Source organism: Cygnus atratus, chromosome 1 (genome assembly GCF_013377495.2).
Source record: "Cygnus atratus isolate AKBS03 ecotype Queensland, Australia chromosome 1, CAtr_DNAZoo_HiC_assembly, whole genome shotgun sequence".
NCBI lineage: Eukaryota > Metazoa > Chordata > Aves > Anseriformes > Anatidae > Cygnus > Cygnus atratus.
This window is the reverse complement of record NC_066362.1, coordinates 143794066-143807416: the sequence shown is the minus strand read 5'-3', so window position 1 is coordinate 143807416 and position 13351 is coordinate 143794066. Positions and strand designations below refer to the sequence as shown.

Sequence of the window (13351 nt, the reverse complement as noted above, 5' to 3'; positions counted from 1 at the left end):
CCAGAGCAAATAGTAGAAGACAGTTATTAAGGCTTGAAGTTCATTATTTTAAATTAGGAGCCATTTTCCTCCGTAGTTGGTTGCGGGGAGCGATGCCCAACAATGTTTTCAGACTGCACACGTTTCTTCCTGTAGTCATGCAAGCACGTTTGGTAATGCTTGAAATGTTTCTCCTGAGAACTTATTGATTTTTAATGAGAAGTTGCTTGGGAGAAAAGAGTTTAGGCGCTTTGTTCTATTTACAATTCACCAGGTAGATATTGGATGGCACTGAATTAATTGTGGTGCCATGAGAGAATGTCTATTGTTTTTGTAAAACCTCATGTTAGGCAAAATGCTGCTCTCGCAAGAATAATTTATATTTTTACAAGTCTTCCTATTGTCATTCTTCTTTTAAAATGCAAATGACAAATGGTGACTAAAGGCAGAAAGGTTGTTTGTGTATATCTCAGAAAGCATTTCCTTGGTGTTTGTTTTTTTTTTTTTTCCCCATATGCATTCACCGTACATGATGTATGTTTATTGTATATTGTAACATAAGCAGGCAAGCAGTTGTGGCAGGAGCAGACAGTTCCTTGTTACAGAATTACAGAATCACAGAATCATCTAGGTTGGAAGAGACCTACAAGAGTACCTAGTCCAACCTCTGACCTAAGACTAACAAGTCCTCCACTAAACCATATCACTAAGCTCTACATCTAAATCTTGTTCTCACAGAGGTTGCTGGCCAAGAACAGATCTCCACAACCAAACCACCAGAAGCTGCTTTTCCACAACTTCCATCCTTACACTCCTCAGAAGTCCCACTCTTTCCTCGTCCACGTTGGGATGCTCTGAACTGGGTACCAAGGCCTGTGGTGCCACAGCCTAGGGTGGAGGTTTCATGCAACTTCAAGAAGAGCCTTTCTGGAGAGAGTCTTTGCCAAACCATCTTGTAACCATAGTATTTGATCCTAAACTATGCCATACTGCACGGCTCAGTCCTTCCAGGTCCGTCTCTGACTGAAGCTGGATGTCTGGAGAGAACATTATAGAAAAGCTTAGCTGCTTTTTTTTTGGAAAACCACAGAGAAAGCAATGTTTCTGTAAATGCATTCCTACCGTCTATCCTCTGAAAATATGTGTTATGATCCAACTCTTGGGTCATCTCCTGACTATGCGGAAAATGATTTTGGAGATTGGCCAAGGCAGATACACAAAGGTTTTTCTGATCTCTTTGTACTGAAGAGATTGAACTACTGGCTCACTCATCACAGGCAGACACCACCTGTTTCTAGCTGGAGGCACTCAGCCCCTGACAGAGCTCCCTGCTCCTGTAGGGTATGTGTTTTTTGGGCCAATCCTCACTCTGCCCCCCCTTCATTTTGTGCAAGAGGTCTTAGCTACATTTGGCAAATAAAATAGTCTTGACGGTCTTTCATTTGGGTCCTAAATTGCAACAGCAATTGGGAAGCATCCTGTATAGGGAGTAGTAGCAGAATAAAATAGCTCTTCCTAAAATAAACAAAACAATAAGCATTGAAGATTTTGACTGTTGACTGTTTCAATTTGTTACAACCAAGTATTTCTTACAGTAAAGTTGCTTCATATTTCTTGGGGAAAATGCTGATTCATAGCTGCAATAGTCTTACATAATTTTCTTAAACAGATTGTGAATCTTATCTATCCAGAAGGAGCCAGTAAAATTACATCTATGCAGCTAATTTGGGACCAGATAAGTGAGAAAAACAAGAATAATTTATGTGTTCTGTGTATTCTGTAATTTTATTATCTTTGTAAAGATAATTAGTTCTCATTTTTTAAATAGCATTGTTTATGTAAAACAAGATTGCCAGGAGGTTTATGAGATGTGTTGAGGCAGAGGATAACAAACTTTAAATCCTGCTTTCACTGAAAGGCCAAGTTCCACAGGACTGTGGTTGGTTATTCCACTAAAGCAGTGTAGAAATGTTTGTTCAGTAGCATTGGAATTATTAGACCTGCAGAAATGTTCTGAAGATAACAAAATGAGAAAATTACTGTAATTTTGCACCTGAGGAATGTTTCCAGCTTGCAGAGCTAATGCTTTAAATATTTGGCTCTGTAGAATCTGACTTTCCAGCCAGTTCTGTGGATCACAAACTTTCCTTTGTGAACCACTCTGGGCAAGCTAACTTTCTTGCTTTGAGTTACTTCTGTGGCTTCTGTACATGCAAAATTAGTATAAAGGAAGGCAGGGTATGAATTTACAGTCTGTTAACTATTCACCCCTGTCTGGCAACTTAAAGTATTCTCCCTGCCCTGTGCAAATGAACCATAAATTCTTTGGCCATATTGACGTGGGTTTGGGTTTAGCAGGTTCCCCCTGTAATGGAATTGTAGAGACTGAAGATAAAGTGAATTAAAGAGGGTGTGAAGGGGGAGGCTATTCTGAATGCTTGTAAGATGCAGGGACAGTGTTGACCTCTGTATTTATCTCTATATTACTTTATGTGTGAAGGGTTTTGTTAGGTATTAAAAAAACAGTTTATGTAGCTCTTAATTCTGCTCTGAAATTGCAGGAGATGAGAGGTGCAGAGTCTGGTGTTCTATTACTAAACTGCAAAGCCCACCAAGCCTGTTTAAAGGTTAGCATTAAACAAGGAAACTAACATTTTGTTTGAGCTCCAGGGGTTGGGTCTGGCTGTAGAAGACTGTTCCATTGTTGACTGAACGTGAAAGCTCTTCGAACTGCAAACAGAAATAATAGCAAATATAGATCACTGTGGGTTATTGGCACAATAACAGGTTACTGTGAATCAAGAGGCCCAATTTTAACTTTAAAAAAAAATTAATTATTTTCCTTATTTTTAGATATCCAGCCTGAGACCCTACTTATACCTGTATTGCCCCTGCCAGAGAAGGACCCCGAGTGGCCTGCTTTTGACATAATCCCTGTGTCTCCACAATCAGGTTAGATGACCTGTGAGCCTGTGATTCAACTGTGAGCCTTCATACAGTCTGAGGTCACACTGCTTATAAATACCAACTGCCCTTGCAGCAGCTTGTGCTGAGGCCCTCCTAGAAAATGATCCATGACTGATTTGCCTCTTCAATATTAACCACGGGACACTGCTGCACGACGACATTCCTGGTCCACCTACACAGTGCCTAAGTCTGTGCTTGGTCTGGAGGGCAGACAGAGACAGGTTATCAAGCCTAAGCCCATGGCTTCAGGCCTGGAGGCTTGGTTTGGTTGCATCCTACGAGTACAGAGGGCTAGTCTTTCTCTCTCATTGTGCCTCTAGCCTCCCTCACCTATAGCCTGCACTGAGCCAGGACTTGCATGAATCATCGAAGACAGCAGGAGAGTGGAAGCCTCAGTCCAGGTTTGAAATACAATGTTAGCAAACCTCTGGAAAATTCCAGAATTAATCATTAACCTTGTAAAGATAAGGTTCCTTCTGAACATGTTGACATAAATCATTATAAAAAAATTTATATTGTGTATGTTATAGGCTAAGATACCCTTATCCTATAAAAACAGGACAAGTGGTATAAAAGCTACTCTCTGTCAATGGTCGGTTTCCTACTGGATAAACAATAACTTTCAATCCAAGCATGAAGCAAATCACCTGCAGTACAATTAGTGGAATGTAAAGCAGTGTTCCTCCGTCTTTGAATGCTAGCTAAGAAGATAGAGCAACTTGCTTCTCTGCCTCTAATTTATTTATTTATTTGTTTGTTTGTTTATTTTGAAGCTTGGTGCTTCTCCCATTCTTCTTCGTAAATGGATGCCTTCCACCTGAAAGTAAAATGGCTCTCCTAGTTCCTAAAGACAGTCAAGGTACAGTGAGATCATGACTATCCTAGAATTCATATAGCAATTCCTGGTAAAAACCTCTCTGTGAAAGCAGGAACCTTCATTCATTCATTCCAGCAGGAGGATTTGTTCTGATAGTTTTTAGTGCAGAGCTACAAAACAGGCACATGCAAACAGTTAGCATGTGTTAATGAACACTGATTTTCAGACATTTGTTAGAGATTAATAACAAAGTTTCTCAGCTATTAAAACTGCAGGTATGCTTAGAAGAGACAAGCGGCACTGAAGAAGTTGTTGTGGGGTTGCATTCAGCTAAACTGACACAAGTTCTATTTAAGCTGACATAGAAGTTGCACCTCTGTAAGAAACTCAGTAAAACCATACTTCTAGGTAACTGGACAAAAATAAAGCACCAGTGTATGTTCAGGGTGTGTGTCTGACTGGAGCTCTGTAGAGTTCTATCACCACAGTAAATAGAGAGTTACTTGTTCGCACCAGAAGCTTGACAGTAGTTCAGATTGACATGAAATAATTTAGTTAAATATGTACAATCTCCTTCTGCTGATGCTCATCGATTTACAGTATCAAAATAAATTAAGCTTTTTACCCCCTTAAGTCACTATTAGTAAACAGTCTCTGTATAACACATCATTTAAAGCTCTTCTGTGCATAACAACTGACAAATATAAAGATATGTAAGTTAAAGGCACTCTAGATGTAGGCACCCTCCAGTTATCTACCCAGAAACATGCACACAGCTCTGTTGTGATACTGTCATTATAGACACCAAAACACTGGTTTTCAGGCCGACTGGGGGTTGCATGCAACCTATTAACCCCTTTTCCAAACTTTTCCAATAACTACAAATCCACTTATTGTCACTTATAACAATTCATTGTTCCCTGTAGTTTTACAGAGAATTAATATTCAGTTAATAACATATTAAAAATTATGACTGAATCCACAGGTTGATCTGTCTCAGCTGTGCTGGCTTAAGAGGGCATAAAAGGCAGAAACATCCCACTTTTCTATTCCCAGGCCAGCTATATTTTGTTATAAAGGTTAATATTTCTGTCTTTGAATTTTTATATATATATATATATATATATATGCACACACACACACACACGCATAACATATATAAGGATAATGTCAATGGGGTAAGGAAAGACAGTTTTTATTTACCCACACATCCAGTAGTTGTTTCCCCTCTTTCCTTTTTTTTTTTTTTTTTTCCCTTTTATTGCATTCTCTGACCTGCGGTACTTTTTATGTTTTTCAGAGCAGCTGAATTCCAGTTGGGTGAAGGTTTACCTAAGGAAGAGAGAACAAAGGTGACTTAGCCAATATAACTCAAAACTCTATCACCCTTACCTTGCCACAGCCACCTTCAGCATTTTTGTCCTTCTAATAGATGGAGAGATTTCAAAGGAGGAGCAAATAGGTCATCTATGTATGTGACCTTTTGTACAGCTCAACTTCTAAAATGTCACCCAACTGCTGAGTTAAGCATTTTTTCCATTTACCGATGGCTCCTATGACCCTGAACAAGGATTGGATTGACAAACAGCTGACTCGTGATTTCATGGAGTGACCCAAGAGAATGAAAAAATGCCATAGAACAGGCAACGCCTTTTCCTCGTTCTGGTGACAGTAAGTTAATAATGAACGAAAACTAGAGAAGCCACAGAAAGCTTCCCAGGCTCATATTTAGTTTTGCTGCAAACAGCAGCACCTCTGCCAGATGATTTTTTCTCAGGTAGTTGGCTTACAGAGACATCTTTTTTATGGAGGCAGGAATCTCCATTCACCTAAAGCCCTCCCAATACCTACGTTTGCACTTGTATAGCAAATGCCTGCTTCTAGTTCCAGTGCTTCCTGCATTTTTAAGGGAAACTCATTGGATTGGGAGCTGACAATGTAACTTCCACATTTAATGAGAAGCCTTTTGTTTGTTTCCAAACTTGATATTGGTGCCCTTTAGAGAACTGCATTCAATTTAGATATTTAGATTAAATCGCTAGCCTGAAATGGTCTGTGTGTGCTGGCAGTGGCTGCTGTTATTAAATCCCTGGAACCTTCCACAGACCAAAGAGAAAATACGCACAGCAAACATTTTGTGTTTAGCTATAGAGACTAAAACAGAATTTTCCTCCAGCTGTGGCAGTCTATGTAGTTTTCCCTCTGACATTCAGAGGGCAAATGCAGTTAAACAGGAACTCTTCAGAAGTGGATTGGTGACAGTTGTCTATGATAAGAAAGGGCTGTATATTGTTTAAATTAATTTCCTACCAAAGAATGGCTATAGTGCCAGTGCTAATGCTAAGGTATTATGTGATAGTATTGACCAGACCCTATTGCAACTAAAAGTCCTCGTTAGGCTGTTTGCATATTTGGTCAAGAGAAGAGCAAAGAAAAGGAGGAAGTGGTAATGATATATTTGATGGACGCATTTGCAAAGGTGAAGAAGAGGCAAGTATATGCCACAGTGACTCTTGTCCTGCTTCATAGCAACTTTTCCAAATATTTACAGAAGTTGGTGATATCCGTTTCAAAAGGCAACGATGGCAAGAGCTTCTTGACTTGATGCAGTAAGGACAACTACCTCCACAGATGGATTACAGATAAACACCTCTATATAGCTCCTTAGCAAGTTTTGTCAATGGAATTAATGGGTATTTGGTGTTTTTGGAAATGTTGCTTTCATCTCAATGACATTTATGATGTCCAGCTTAAAGTAAGGAGAAAAGAAAAAAAAAAAAAGGAAGTTATTCTACTTTCTGCAATTCTGTTGCTCTGTTTATACTTGACCACCTTTTAAAATTGTTTATTGTTATTTATTGGTAAATGTTTGCACAGCATGGGAATGCCCACACTTTGTGCATTCTTTCAACACTTTTTTTTTTTGTTTTGTTCCTAATTTCTCATTTGAAATTGCCAGGTTGATTTGAAAATGCCAGCTGCAGTTTAACAAAGACACAAACTCAAAACATGTCTGAAATATTTTAGTTAATGCTAAAAGTTACTGTGGGAGGGTTGGATGACAAGTATCAAGAGAGGGATTATTTTCTTCAGATAGACCAGTCTAAACTTCCTCATAATTCGGGCACTCTCATCATAATGAAAAATCAGTGGTATGTGAAAGATATTGAAATATTAGGGACACAAGGAAAAGCAAAATACATAAAATGGAAAGGCCGATAGGTCATAAAGAATAACTCCTATTGCTAATAATCACAATTCGACACGAAAAACAAGAGATGTATCAGCCATTTTCTTGTTATAATCCTCATCAAATTTCTTGTTTTGTGCCACAGTGAAATAATTCTTCCAGTCCCCGACAACTCCTATGGAAAAAAAAAAATATATATATATTTTACCAGTATTTCTTGAAGCCCATTAGCCACAACTTACAAGAGAATTGTAGTTGAAGGGAAGGATTATTTCAAGGCAGAGTTATACCAGGAAGAGTGAATTGATACCAGTAATAAATCTCAGTACCTTTTCTCATGAATGGGGAAACTGAGTGATCCATTAATCCCACAAAATCCTTAGTGTAGTTTGCCATGGGATTTTCCTTCATTATCTCAAATGAGGTGTTATGGATTATCTTGTTAAGAACCTCCTGTTCCAAGTCCTTCTCCATAAACTTCATAATCTTCTGAATTTGTCTCTCTGGATTCTGCAGAGAGAAGAAAATGGGATAAGATATAGAGCGAAGAAAAAGAAGGAAATCCCAGTGTTAACACTACGGTTGTTGCTGGGGTGAGAAGTCTGATACAACTAATGTTATAATAGACAACTGTTGAGTGTAGATAATATCTACTAAACTTTCAGGTTTCAAGAAAAGCTCTATAAACACACATTCAGTCTTTACCTCCTTCATATCTTCATAGAAGAGGTAGAGAATACGGTGCTTGTCTTTTGCCTTCCACCATCCTTTCACATGGTCATACCAGGAACCCCAAAGCACTGAAAAAGAAGAGCAGCAGCAGTTATAAATGCCCGATCTGTCTTTAGGCACTCATGTATCCTCCATAACCAGTGTCTGGGTGTTTCCTAGCTGGTTTTGAATCACTGTGGCCATGACTGCTGTGCTCTGTACTGAACACAGCCTTCATGCTATTAATCCCTCAGGTATATGGATGCTCAGAGCAGGATTGATATCTAACTGCGGATGCTTACACCTGAATGAAAAATCTAGGCTGCCCTTTTGATGGAGAGAAGCAGACATTTCCAGAATGTGGCTCATTTTGTTGACTGGATAAAACCGCTTTTAATTTGCCCTGCTTTCAGCAGGGGGGTGGACCAGACAGACACCAAAGGCCCCTTCCCACCTGCATTATTCTATGCTCCTAACTGGTTTAACTATTTAGTGTGCTATCAGAAGTGCCTGTTTCTCTCCAGCAAGTACCGAGATGACTAGCTTGGACAGAGGTTCCTATATTCTAAACATCTGCACTGGGACAGAGGGCTCACAAGCTCAGCCTGTCAAACACAAGACACAAGGTCTCATTTAGAAATGAGACTCTCACGCTGGTCCAGACAGTGGTGTTTCTAGGCCTACATGGTGGCAAAAAAAAAAAGGACCTATGGAAGTTTTACTGACCCAAACTGAAGACCGTCATCCAAATGACCAGGTTTTTATTTCTTGGATATCAGCATCTCTTTTAGAAGAGGAAGAATCAGTTTCTGGGGTTGCCTGTCCTTAGCTAGATGACCGGCTTTGTTCAGATGCCTGATTTTTAGACAGGTGAATTGAGGTAAAAAAACTCTCTTAGCTTAAATTCATACTGCACAATCTATACAAAATTAAATTTTACATTCTTGTGTGTCACATTAGAGTACAGCCATTGAGCTGCTGTTCCTTCCCAGCTGTCCTCCAAGCAGGTTTCTTTTAACCTTACAGAGAGAAGAGATTACCTTAAAATCATCATATATGTTTTTGAATGATAGCGGAATAAAAAGCAGCAATTATTTTTCAAAATGTGAGTTTAAAGATAGAATTCACCCTTTTGGTACTATAAAACCCTCTGAATGAAGCTACTACTAAAACACCTTTAGTGGATATTCTTCCACAGAGTGTCAGCACTGGATTTCAAACTGTAGCTGAAATAGATAAATCAATGTCGTGCATTTTTAAAATGAACAAAATCTCTTATACAACCGATTGCAGTTTATCACCTTTTCCAGCCATGAATTTCTCCATGAACTCTTCCATGGTTCCTGGGTCAGGAAGTGCTTTATTCATTCTGTGGAAATGGTAGTATGACACCAGGTTGTCTTTTGCATTTCTCGCCACATAGATTATCTTTATTGGGTATGAAAATGAGAGAGAGAGAGAAAGAGAGAGAGAAATATGAGCTTACACATGGCTGCGACATAGATTTTGAGCCTTTCCTCAGAGAAAACTGCAAGAAAGACTCAGATAACTCAGTCATAACTTCTTTAGTTTCCCACAGACATCGCACAATAAAGGGAAGATAGCTGAGTTTAGTTTTCACAAGGACTCTGGAAATAATATTGAGTCCTGTTTTATATCACTTTCTTTCCAGTTGAAGTAGACTGAGTCCTACCTCTTCAACCTTACCTTACAGTTTTGTTCCCAGAAGGAGGGGGGCACCATCTGCACAGGAAGATGAGTTTTTATAGTTCGTGGAGAAGGCATAGCTTCAGCTAGCTCCAGGCCTATGGAATAACATTTTATGAAAACTGACCTGTTCTTTACATTCTGCTAGCACTTCTTTGCTACTCTCATAGGTGAGATTTTGACTGACTTCTTGAAAGCAATTAGGTAGCAGTGTAACATAGACAACATTGTACCTATGTATTCAAGAAGAAAAGGGAGAAAATTAATTCATATCTTCACTTTGCTGTCTTGGGCTCATGTCTAAGCCATGCATCCCGAGGGATAACGATGAATACTAATTTGTTTTTACCCACCCAATGTTTTTCCTTCACAATATTTAGTGATCTCCTTTTTCTTTGCAAGTAAGAGGTGTTTCTTTTGTTTGTTTGCTTTTTGTTTTTGTTTGTTTGTTTCTCCTAGGATATGAGAATAACAGAGTAGCTGACTAGACTTTCTGGATAGCATGTAAAGAAAAGCTGGGAGAATGATGGATAAAGTTCATATTGTATGCAGAGTAGATTGTGAGTAGTTTTGGATATATGGGAATCCATGAGAATATCTGGGGATATGTGGAGATATGTTATTTCCCCCCCCAAGTGTCTGTCATGACCTCTCTCATTTATTTGCCAGCATCCTCTGTCAACTTCTATCATTTTTGTGTCTCTGTTTATGTCAACGCAGTCTGGATTAGAAGACAAAAAGTAGCACTTCTACTGCAGTCATTCAAGCTTTTTGGATTCCAATGTGAAGAGAGTCTGGCTTAATGATTCGTATGGGATGGGAGTCCTTGCTGGGGGAAGGGTCTTGCAGGGAGCTGTCTTTGCAGAACAATCAGGCCTGCCAATTCCCTGAATGCCCAGTTGCTTGTTATGATGACTAGACCCTTGAATTTAACAGCAGTTACTCAAAACAATAGCAAACCCACAGAAAACACATCATCCACATTTTGGGAATATATCCAAGACATAGGTTTCCATTCCATATAGCCCCTAGTCACAGGATGGGATTCAGTTTGCACCCGTGTTTCCACGTGATGCCCATCTGCTGCTGCGTTAGGTACTGTATCTATCACACACAGCTTTCAGATGCCACTCTGGAGCCACATGGTCTTCAGCAGGGCCTGTGCCCTATCTGTCAGCCTTGCGTTGGCTTGAGTAGCACTCGATGTTTATGCTAAACCAGATGAACTGTGCCCTGATGCCTGACATAGCGCATAGTACAGGGGCAAATAAAGCAGGACCTTCCCCAGAAAAAAATGTGGCATCAGTTCTGGATGTTTGCTTTGCTTCATTTTGTCTAACATACAAACCTATTCTCTTTGATATTCACCTGAGTAACCATTAGGCGAAGGCTCTGGCATATACCATTCAAGGAAAGGATGGCGTCTGTAAGTACTGGCACGTCTACACTTCTCAATGTCTCCATTTTGTTGAATCATATCCACTATCTCCTGTGTCCATGTGGTACCTGAAAATATCAATGTTTAGATATTTCTCTCAGGGAGAGATGAGAGTCTCTTCTGCTGGAGAACTGAAAGTCAGATGGATGGACTCCATTTCAAAGAAAGAAGGAACAGCACAGCACATGAGTGACAAAATTTAAAGAGACAACCATGGAGAAAAAAAAAAGCATAACTAGGAATGCAAAGGTAATTTCCAAAGACCTGTTTCAGAGATTCTTTTTTTGGACAGGTTTATTCTTGCAAACAGAAAACCTCTCCGCTACTACTCCAGTAATGAGGAAATCTCTGAGATAAACTCACATAATACAATTTGGAGACGGTAGTATTTGAAAAGAAGAGTGAAATTCACATATCCCAATTTTCATCCCTCAAAAAATTCAGCTAATATAACTTTTTGTTTTCAAAATTTGAATGAAAAAATGAAATACCTGAACTTTGAGTGAGTAAAAATTTCATACAGTTTGAATGTATGAAATACAGTCATATAAAAAAGTTGCAGTATTTTCAATGTTCCTGTTTGAAATGCTTTAATGAATTTTCAGCACAACATTTTACTTCATTTGCCTGAGCTAATGCAACATCTTGTAAGAGATACAGAACTGTGTCCCTTGGGTGCCTTTTTTCCCCTATAGCTGTGGTCACTGGGTTAACTACATCTCGTCTCAGGTACTGTATCAGGTCATCTGGGGAACAGACTAAGGGATATCCTAGAAAGCAATGTGGGCAGGAAACCCAGTCCTTAATATGGTGCTTGAAGTGTGCAGTTCTGGCAGATAGAAAATAATGTCAAACGGACTCCTAACTTTATTTCTTCTCAGTTCAATGGCTGGGATATTTCAATCCAGGCTGGTTAAAATAGTATGCTTTTGCTTTCAGTATACTAGAAATAAGTTGAAAGCTTTCAGCAAAATCTATTTTTTCCTACCTTCAAAAGTAATTAATTTTCAGTAATAATAATTTTATGTTATTTTTCCTCTGCTGGAAACAACACTTAAAAATTCTTGCTAATTCAAGTCATTAATTTTTTATGATCATCAAATGTTACCCAGTCTGTTCTTAAATCCTATAAACTGTACATGTTTTTGTTCATCCAAGATTAATATTGGATGCCTGTTATTCATTGTTTTCCTTTATATAAATATAAAGAGCCTAATGAAGAAGAGAAATATTAATGAGTTAAGGGTCCAATTAATACATAAAAATACAAATACCAGATAGCTAAGATTAATGGTGGGTATTTTAATGGCTGAAATTATTAAGTAAATTTGGTTATTTCTTTAAAATAAGTAACCTGTTTCCAGGTATCAGTACTGGTTTACACCAAGTCATTTGCCATATTCATAATACAATTCATACTTGAACGGTTTCTATTATTTCTTAGTGATGATGATTTTTACCAAGCTTCCTTAAATCTTGTAAAAGTTCTATAGTACATTAATATGTATGTATATAATCTAAATCAAAGCAAATATGTAATTAGACTTTGATGGTGTGAACTTCAATAGTAATACACTGATATTATTTCTGCCAAAGAAGTCAAAAGTAGGTCACCATATCTGGCAGAGCTTCACATCTTTAAAATATGTCTATTTTGGGATTAAACAAATATCAGTCACAATAGAATAATATAATTCTCCATTCCAATAGTAAGAACTATCTCAAACTTTTCTATTCTATTTCCTCTACACACAAACCTGCTTTTGCATAGGTTGCAATGAGAAGATCGTCAGGTCTGGCTTTGAAGTTCCACACTTGATCCCATATGCTGTATATTGGTTTTGTTAAGGGAATACCTTCCAATTCACACAGCTCAGTTTGGATCATTTTATCTTCCAGATGCAATTTTTCCATTTTATCCAGGGCCATTGTGTTCTGCACGTGGAATGAAAAGCGTGGAAATTAATGTTTGCTCTGAAAAAAATACCCAAATTTACTCACCCATTCTCAGGTTCTCTTTTGCTGAATGAATTCCATATCCTCTGATTTCTTTGCCTATGATTTGACCTATCTGGGTCCATATTTAGGCTCCTTAAATCTGGATCTAACTTTAAGAAACGCTTGGCATATTGCTGTTGGTAACTCTCAGCATCTTTAAAAAACACTCCATTTACTCAGATACAGAAAGAGAAAAAAAATACATTCTCTCTAGCTTTAAATATTTTAGCAAACATATTTGTGTAAAGTGCCGACTGTAAGTTAGTGGCCTTTGAAAGGCACAAAAAAGTCATCAGGGATGTGATTCAAAAGAGAACAGAGCCTAAAAGCTCCCACTGGAGTCAGCACATAGGACCCAACCCTTCTTTCTTAAAGAAGAAGAACAGAAACTCCTGATAGCATCTTTTGGGTCTCATACTCACAAAAAATATTTGCAGGGCTTTTCTGTGTTTTGTTCCTGGAGCTTTTCACTCTTAGGATTCTTTGCTGAATATTGGAATTTGTTGCAGATGAATAACCTGAAACAGATAGATGATTAACTAAA

At 38.4% G+C, this 13351-nt stretch overlaps 1 protein-coding gene across 1 annotated transcript; it reads right to left on the bottom strand.

Annotated features, from left to right (window-relative positions):
• Window positions 1-7015: 7015 nt before the first annotated feature.
• SULT1C4 (sulfotransferase family 1C member 4) lies at window positions 7016-12738 on the bottom strand. Its single transcript, XM_035558109.1, has 7 exons — window positions 12567-12738; window positions 10740-10877; window positions 9372-9469; window positions 8966-9092; window positions 7659-7753; window positions 7283-7463; window positions 7016-7128 (listed from the first exon to the last, which is right to left on the bottom strand). Exons 1-7 carry the CDS (start codon window positions 12736-12738, stop codon window positions 7016-7018), a joined length of 924 nt encoding a protein of 307 aa, XP_035414002.1.
• Window positions 12739-13351: the final 613 nt, after the last annotated feature.